The sequence below is a fragment of the Lytechinus pictus genome, chromosome 7 (genome assembly GCF_037042905.1).
Source record: "Lytechinus pictus isolate F3 Inbred chromosome 7, Lp3.0, whole genome shotgun sequence".
Taxonomy (NCBI): Eukaryota; Metazoa; Echinodermata; class Echinoidea; order Temnopleuroida; family Toxopneustidae; genus Lytechinus; species Lytechinus pictus.
In genome coordinates, this window is record NC_087251.1 from 25,957,226 (window position 1) to 25,965,954 (window position 8,729).

General features: G+C 38.3%; 1 protein-coding gene and 1 non-coding gene across 2 annotated transcripts in view; one reads left to right on the forward strand and one right to left on the reverse strand.

The window, feature by feature from the left end:
- Window positions 1-8,481, reverse strand: part of LOC129264660 (putative ATP-dependent RNA helicase DHX57) — a 28,178-nt gene extending 19,697 nt beyond the window's left edge. Inside the window, exons 1-8 of the mRNA XM_054902575.2 lie at window positions 7,978-8,481; window positions 7,353-7,544; window positions 6,010-6,198; window positions 5,652-5,773; window positions 2,649-3,505; window positions 2,239-2,360; window positions 1,263-1,458; window positions 567-691 (exon numbers count right to left, since the gene is read on the reverse strand). Of these exons, the coding sequence (XP_054758550.2) occupies window positions 567-691; window positions 1,263-1,458; window positions 2,239-2,360; window positions 2,649-3,505; window positions 5,652-5,773; window positions 6,010-6,198; window positions 7,353-7,544; window positions 7,978-8,396 (2,222 nt within the window). The 5' untranslated portion in view covers window positions 8,397-8,481. The remainder of the gene's footprint in view (window positions 1-566; window positions 692-1,262; window positions 1,459-2,238; window positions 2,361-2,648; window positions 3,506-5,651; window positions 5,774-6,009; window positions 6,199-7,352; window positions 7,545-7,977) is intronic.
- LOC129266075 (U12 minor spliceosomal RNA) lies at window positions 6,994-7,147 on the forward strand. Its single transcript, XR_008585041.2, has one exon. It is a non-coding gene; the product is annotated as a U12 minor spliceosomal RNA (small nuclear RNA).
- Window positions 8,482-8,729: the final 248 nt, after the last annotated feature.

Consider the following 8,729-nt stretch of genomic DNA (forward strand, 5'->3'; position numbering starts at 1 on the left):
GACAGTAGGCAGTCTGTCTATGGATTAGTGTGTATGTGTCATCTGACTTCTTACCAATGCTCTCACATTTCTTTCTTGAATATTCTACCCCTTCCTCTCCACCCCTCTGCTAATTTTTCTCCTACAATTTCAAAACATCTGGGAGCCCATTCAAAGTTTTGTAACTTTACCATTATGGCAACTGCCATGGTAGCAGGACTCAGAAGCAAATCACAATCAAGGATACCACGGTGGTTACAATAGTTGAATGCCCTTACGAAAGGGGTCCCCTGGGTTCTTTCAGCATCCCGTAAGACAGACAATCAAATGTGATTTAGGTGATAACACCCCTGTACCGGCTGCACAGATACATTGTTAGTGCTAACAGAGTACTTACAGTAGAACCAGTCCCATCTTTCGGATTGTGATGTCGAATGATGATCCAAAATAATGTGTTGTGACATGAAGCATCGCTGCAATATTATCAGTTGTAACAGGGCCTCTGTTAGTACATTATTAGTGCTAACAATGTTTATATGCAGCCAGTACAGGTCTTTCATTAGCCATTTACATTCTCAATATCATACCTCTCTTCACTTCTCTCATGGACTTCATCCACTATGATATGGGAGACTCCGTTGAGGACAGGGTCACTCTCCAACCTTCTGAGTAAGATTCCCGTCGTACAGAACATCAGCCGAGTCGAAGAAGACTATAAAAAATAAAGACGAGTTCTGAGGTCCGTTGCAGAAAGAGTTGCGTTTAAACGCAAGTCAAAAAATCAATCGCAAGTCCAAAATGCGCGCTATTGATTGGTTGAAAATCAAGTTGCGCATGATTTTTAGAGTTGCGTTTGATTGCAACTCTTTCTGCAACGGACCCCTGGTCATTAGAGTGATCCAAAGAAAGAACAGTCTCATAAGTGGTTGGGAAAAGTTGGTTATCAAGAACTAGTGTCCACTGTAACATTTTTATATTATTTTCATAATCATTACAATTATCAGAAAGCATCTTTTAGTTTGCTGCGAGTCACATGAATTGTACATAGAAATATGGATTACACAAAATGCTCAGCCCAAACATCGCTCTGGTTTGGGTGACATATTTATGTGAGGGCATGTGAAAAGCAATCATTTGCAGCAGACATTTCTATTCATAATTCTCATAAATTCTAATCAGTTAGAAAAACAGAGAAAACAAAGCAATCCTTAGCTATATTATGTAGATCTAGTTCTCCATAAACAATGTGCTACTGGAAATTGAGTAGATCCATACAGACATACCTGTTTATTTTCTAGCCTGATCTGGTAACCCACAACATCTCCTAGCCTGGTGGTCCTCTCCTTGGCCACCCTGTCAGCTACTGCTGTGGCCGAGATCCTCCTGGGTTGGGTACAGATGATGTTACTTACATCCAAACCTTTACCTTGAAGGGAGGCATCAAGGATAAACTGAGGCACTTGGGTTGTCTTTCCGCACCTAAAGTGAAAATATATAAACAATGATAGAAAGGCCATTGAAAGAGGCATCAATGAAATACAGCCCTGCCTCAGGTCTCACAGGTACAATGAAATTTCTGAATTATAAAATGTATTGAATATCAACCACATACTTCAAACATCTACATTACCAAATGTTGAGATCTCTTCAACTTAACTTTCACTAGGCCATGGTATTTTGTGAGATCATATTGAGTGGGGGGGGGGGGGAGGGGAGGGGGGGGGCTCATAGTAAAACATTTAATGAGAGGATCTCAAGGGGGGAGGGGGCAGCCATATGATCTCATAAAATTACCAGAGTAGTTAGGGTTTGGTTAAAGCAGAGTTCAGAATTCAGGTCAGAAAGTATAAATTTGCAGAATAATCTTATACAAATCATAACTGTAAGTTTATAATAATACTAATATGTTCCATTCGTATAGCGCAGCTTCTATAATTGCATATACTCTACTGCGCTTGACACTTGGTATCATATCATTACTTTGGCTGTAGCTGAGCCATCGTATAGGCGCTAAAGCATTCAAGGAATAAATCCTACCGGGTACCCATTTACCTCATCTGGGTCGAGTGCAGTACAATGTGGGTAAATTTCTTACTGAAGGAAAACACGCCATGGCTGGGATTTGAACCCACGTCCCTTTGAAAGACAAGAGTCATTATCACTAGACCACGATGCCCCCATGTACACTAGTAACAATCAATTATAAATATTGTAAACATAAACTTATTTCTTTTGTTACATCACCGTGTTGTATCTTACCCTGTAGCTCCACTCACTACAAGAACCTGGTACTTGCTCAAGGTGCCTAGGATGTTATCCTGTTCTTTCCAGGCAGGTAAAGCCTCTCTCCTCTCCAGCATTGACTTGTAAGCATTGCTTGTCTGTACATGAATATAAGTAAAGACACATTCAAGAAATATATGGGGGACCAAGGATACTTCATCCAGAGAAAAAAGAATTCTGAACATGCAAAACTATGATGTGAGATATACCTACAATCAATCAATGAGTATTTGTGACTGATCACAAGTTATTGTGATACAGGACCCAGAATTTTATTACTGGTTCATAGGAAAATATATAAACACTCCTCATAAAGCTCCCAAACCCTATCTAATTCAAGTGATATAGTATTGAAAAGAAAACATTTTCAATAAATTATATATTACTTGGGCCTTCTTGAATTGCTCCTTCAGCCTTCTATTGTCTCTTTCTTCATCTCGTTTACTCCTCTTTGGTGGAACATACAAAGTTCTTCCAAGATTCTTAGCTCCTTCTCTTCCAGTCAACACCTCTGCTTCCTTTGCATCACCCGCTGTAGCTCCTGAAGCCGAGTCAGACTGTTCATTGAGCAGTGTTTCTCCATCAGGAGATTCTTCTTCTATATCCTCTACAACAAGTTTACTCCTTGCAGGCAGTTTCCTAGCCTGAAACGGCAGAGGCTTGCCATCTAGTAATATCCTCATCTCCTGTTCATCCTCCAGGACACCAACAAGGCTAAACACAGCTGGGCTCCCACTCGATGCATGCTCCAAGGACTCCTCGGCCAGCCGCTTGGTCACGTTCAGGCACTTCGCTGACTGGAAGTCGGGATGGGTGGATGAAAATGCGATAATCGGTGGTTGCCATGGGTACAAGTTATCACTAGGAAACCGCACCTCCAACTGGTACCACTTGGTGTTGTCCTCATCCATAAACTTATCAAACTCTGTATCCTCAGTGTCCCAAGGGGCCTCGTGAACGAACTTGCATCGAGATCCAAACCTACAGCTACCTTCCTGATAGAAATGGCAAAGATTCTGTTTTCTCCTACGATTTTCCCTCTCCTTCTCAGCTGACTTCTTCTTTTCATTCTTTTGTGCTTCCTTGAGGGATTTATCGATGTGAGAGAGCTTTAGTCTCAATGTCCAGACGTGATTAGGTATTCGCTCAGAGAAGTCTGATTCATATATTGAGCTCAAAGCAAAAGCTTCTTCCTGTCTCTGGTCTATGAGAGACTCTTTAGTGACACTGTCATCAGCAGCATCTGGGGTGAAAGGAATATAAATCCAACCAAAAGCAAATAAATTTAAGTAAAACTTAAGTATACAGCCTAATTTATATGTGAAGAACGGGATGAAATTATCTAACAACTGTTTTTTTTTCTTACACTGCACATTTAAATTGTTTTCTCAAATTGATAAATCAGAATTTTTTTCAACTTGAAATAAAAATCAAACTTTCCAGACATGTTCCACACACAGGATAACAACAGGGTGCGACATAAGCGCTTGCCCGATTGCCCGGGGCAAGTAAAAGTTAGAGTCGGGCAAGTGTTTTGAAGTAAAGACAAAAACTACTTGCCCGAATCGGGCAAGCAACATTCTCACTGTGAAATGAAATTTTACAAAGTTTCCCCATACTTCACATGTAAAAATAAAGGAGAGAGAGAAAAAAAAACGAAGTTAACAACTTCCCTCAATTCAAATTGCAAGCCAGTTTGCGACATTTTTTGTGATCTACACACAAAAACACACACACAGTCAGCATACATACATGTGGCTGGTGCGCCCAGCCTCCAGCCTGTGTGACAGGCATGCATGGATCTCCGTGCTGCTGTGCATACCTGTACTATCCTCGATCAAACTCCGAATCAAAGTGAACAAGCTCACATGAAAAATAGTTTTTCCAACAAAATAATCACAAAATCGGCGGGAAATTTTTTATACTTATATGGATTCTCAGATTACTGATTTGGTGATGTGATCGGAGGAGCAAGTTATTGAGTTTTCATTACTTGTTTTAGTCGTTGTTTTGAGTGTTGTTGTGATCAGTGTAGTGGGAAAAAAGATGCGTGCAAGTCCACGATGCCACAATGATTCATTTGATTTTTAAGTTTGTCAATGTTTCTCTGTGAAATTTTATTCATTTCTAAAACGTTTATTTTTCCAACAATTTTTAAAATATATTTTAAACAAAAAAGAAATATCAGCAAGATTTTTGTTAGATGATTGCATTTTTGTTTTGTTTCAAAATTTGAGCTTTCTTCCTCTTTCTTTCTTTCTTTTTCTTCCTTCCTTCCGTAAGTAATCCTTACTTGCTACCTTCCTTCTTTCTTTCTTTCTTTCTTTTCTATCCTTTCTTCATCCTTTCTTCTATCTTTCCCGCTTGCCTTTTTTGTTCCATCTATCTTTCTTTTTAATCTTTCCTAGCTTTCTTTCCTGATCTTTTTTTTCTCTCTCTCTGTTCATTTTTCTCTGTCCTTCATTTTCTTACATGTATGTACATGTACTTTCCTTCTTTTAAAAAAATTTCTTCATTTTTCTTTCCTCTATTTTTTCTTTGCTTCCTTCTCCCTTCCTGACTTTGTTCCTTTTTTTTTCTTTCTTTCCTTCCTTCTTCCATTATTTTTCTTTTTTTTATTCTCTCTTCACTTCATTCTTTTCATCCTTTCTTTCAATCTTTATTTTCTTCTTTCCTTCTCTTTTTCCTTATTCTTTCTCTCCTTTTTTTCTATTTCCTTCCTGTTTTCCCCTTTCTTTCTTTCCGTCCGTCCTTCCTTCCTTCTTCCTTTTCTTTCTTTCTTTAAAAAAATGAAGAAAATCTTTTTTCCTTCATTCTCTCTTTCATTCCTTTTTCTTACTTTCTTACCCCCTTTTTTATTTCTTTCCATTCTTTCTTTCACCCATTAATTAATTTTCCCTTCCTTTCCTGTTCTTTTCTTTCCCTTTTTCTTTATTAATTCAAAGAATGAAGGAAACCTTTTTTTCTTTCCTTTATTCTTCCTTTTTTCTCCATTCATCTCTTGTTTTTCATTTTTTTCTCTCCTTCAATCTTTCCTTCACCCATTCTTTCACCTTCCCTTTATCTTTCTTTCTTTCTTCCTTCCTTGAAAAAAAAATTACAAAGTACAATAGTTCACGTTTAAAGAGAGGAAAGGGGCAATGGTATATAAAATCATATTACTCTCTTTTGCAGCGGTAAATGTATTTTCGGGCAAGTATTTTCCAACTATTTAGAAATTCACTTGCCCGACCGGGCAAGTGCTTCTAAAAAGTTATGTAGCACCCTGAACAAAACAGCAAATCGTACATTGAAACTCATGCATGTATCATTAAGAATATTGAAAGGATAAGAAATACTAAAGATTTATTCATTTCCACAATCTCACAAGTGAATTTCTTCAGACTCACCTTGTTCTGACAATATCGAGTGATTTTTCAAAAAATCTTTGTAGAGTTGTTCCAATGCTAAACCTGCATCTGCATCATTATCCTCTAATGCTTGCAGACTGTCTTTCTTAGGGTATCCACACCTAAACACCAACAACAAATAAAAGATATCAAATGTTGCCAAGTAAAGACATGCTTGATTTTTTTTTACTTGCATCTACATGTATTAAGAAGCAAAGACCAGAATTAACCAAATCAAATACAAGTATACAGAAGCTAAAAGGAACAAACAGCATGAACTCTGACCTCTGATTGGTACACAGAAGATAAAGTTAAATGTAGTGGTATTAGAAGAGTCGTGTTGCTATGATAAACTAACCTGATAAGTTTCTCCACAGCATATTTACTGATCTTTTGGGTATCATCTTTGTTTTCTCTATCATCCTCTTCCTCATGCCAGACACCGAGAGGGGTAAAGCTTGAACCAGATGCCTCTACCTTCAGGGAGTTGTCATCAGTCCAGAAGTGACGATTGGTATCATAATCAAGCTCTTCGTAGTCTTCTAGTCTGCAAAGCATGAGATTAAGGGACAGTGATTATTTCAAGTACAGGATATTCTACTGACTGTGTGTAAACAGGGTACTTAGATCATGGATATTGCATCCTTGATTTTCATACATTCTACAGAGTGTTCTCCATCGAGAAACATTGTAGTTGCTAACAATGCCAGGCTGTCACCGAGTATAACTAATCTTACATACCCTGTGATATCATTAAAATGTATTACCCTCCTCCCTCTTCCTTCCCCTTTCTTCCTCGTCCTCTCCCCCTCTCAATAGGATTTGTCAACAAAATAAACATAGACGGAAAGAAAAATAAGAAAAAGAATGGGAATAAAAAATATTGGAGCGTTGCTAGAAACTTCCAATTTATTGGATGTTTATGTTTTTTGTCTTAGTTCTATTGTTATTATCCTCAAATTTGCAGAACAATAAATTGGCACATCTCAAATATCTCACTTATCACCTAGACAAAAATTTAATAAGATCCCCCATCCCCCTAAAAAACAACAACAACAAGTTTTCTGTGTGCACAAACTACACATCATGAATATGCATCACCTCATTTGCATATCTCATTATGTATGCAAACTTCAATTTTTTACATGATATGGACACTTTAGAAACACATCCCATTACAGAACTGATCTCACTATCTTCAAAAGTTATCTAAAATGGACATAAAGATGATTTTGTTTTTTTATTCATATAAATCAAGCAAAAAATAGTGATTTATATTTCACTAACCACCACACAAAAATATGGTGAAATTTCATAGATGTGAGGCATCCCTTCATGTACCATGCCTTAAACTAATGAGTAAGGAAAATAACGAGCCTAGGTAGCCCTAGGTTCCACAGCTTATTAGTCTGTGAGGAATTTCTTTAAGGGGACAGGTTGCCCTTGGTGTGGCCTACCATACTTCGGTGGGATGCCCATGATTGGTGATCTTCCCTCGTCCCCAAAATATAATCAAAAGTCAGGATAGGTTGTAAACTCTTAAGGTTTCCATAGTGTAAAAGAAGGGTGTAATAGACAATCATATGCCCACAAAATAATACATGGTGTACTGTGCCCCACTACACTCCAATGAGTGTAGTGGGGGCACAGCATAGCTCTAATCGGGACCAGGTATCACGCACACCTAGCCTGTAATCCTACCCCATGTCTAGGTCCAGGTCTGCTCCATGTAGTTCCCTCAAGATATCCTTGACTAGTTCCTGGTTTTCATCACTCATATGGAGGGACTGCATCTTGACCTTGGAGGGTTGATAGTTGCCTCTCCTGCGACTAGGAGCATTGGATTGATAAGATTGGTAGGCCTTTGGTTGGTGAGTTTGAGGTGCCTGGTAGCTGTGACAAAAGAAAAACACAATGGAAGTAATGTGTAAATTGTAATGAATCACTTCAATTTCATTTATTTAATTTGAAATTGACTGAATTATTTTAAGTTGAAATTGCAGATCTGCATAAGAAATAATCAAACATACACAAAAAAGTAACTTCACTTATTCTATCCAAAATTCTATCCAATCTCATTTTTGTATTCTATCCAATCTCATTTTTGTATATAATTGTTTTAATATTGAATGTTTAACGTCCAATCAAAGTTGTTTCACAAAATTTCAAACAATCAATATGAATCTTCATATTATTCTAATAAACCTCCAAAATTAGATGAAATTCATTTAAAATATAAGATAGATCACTCAATCAAATAGCAATTGTCAATCAAGTTTATACATGTATTGCAAAACAACTATTGGATAATATTTTCCAACACTACCTGGATGTCTTCTGCTTGTCCTGTTTGGGCATGAGTACAAAGTCATCATCATCATAGTCATAGGACATGGATACACTCTTGCACTTCCTGGCTCCTGTGTCTGCCACCGGTCCATAGGGCTTTAGGTTTGACCCTGGCTGCTGGCCTCCACCACCTCTAGCTCCTCCTCCTCTTCCACCACGGCCACTACCTCTTCCTCCTCGTCCTCTCCCTTCTCCACCTCTACCTCCTCCTCCTCTACCTCTTCCTCCTCCTCTCCCTCCTCCTCCTCTCCCTTCTCCTCCTCTCCCTTCTCCTCCTCTCCCTTCTCCTCCTCTCCCTTCTCCTCCGCCTCTTCCTCCCCTTCCTCCACGGTTGGCCCTGCCTCCTCCCCTGTTCGGCTTGCCACCCCTTCTCACTGCTCCTGATGGTTGGCTCATGGTGTAACCGTGTTAGGCTTACTGAAGTCAAAGCACTGTAGAGAGTTTAGGGTGCATGATCATCTAGTATATCCTTGACAAGGCGAATCTATGTAATATAAAGATATATTAATAATTAATCAGAATTCAGAAAAAAAATACATTCCCTTATGAATTTAACCAGTGGTGTAATGTGCAAAAAATCTTGAGGGGGCCAGATATGGTGTATCGGGAAAAATTATTGAAAACTTACAAGTGAATGAAGTGAGCGAGCGAAGATATCTAACATTTTAATTACAAAAATCCAATTTTGTAACAGATGTTGACATAATATTTTAAGAATAATATCATATT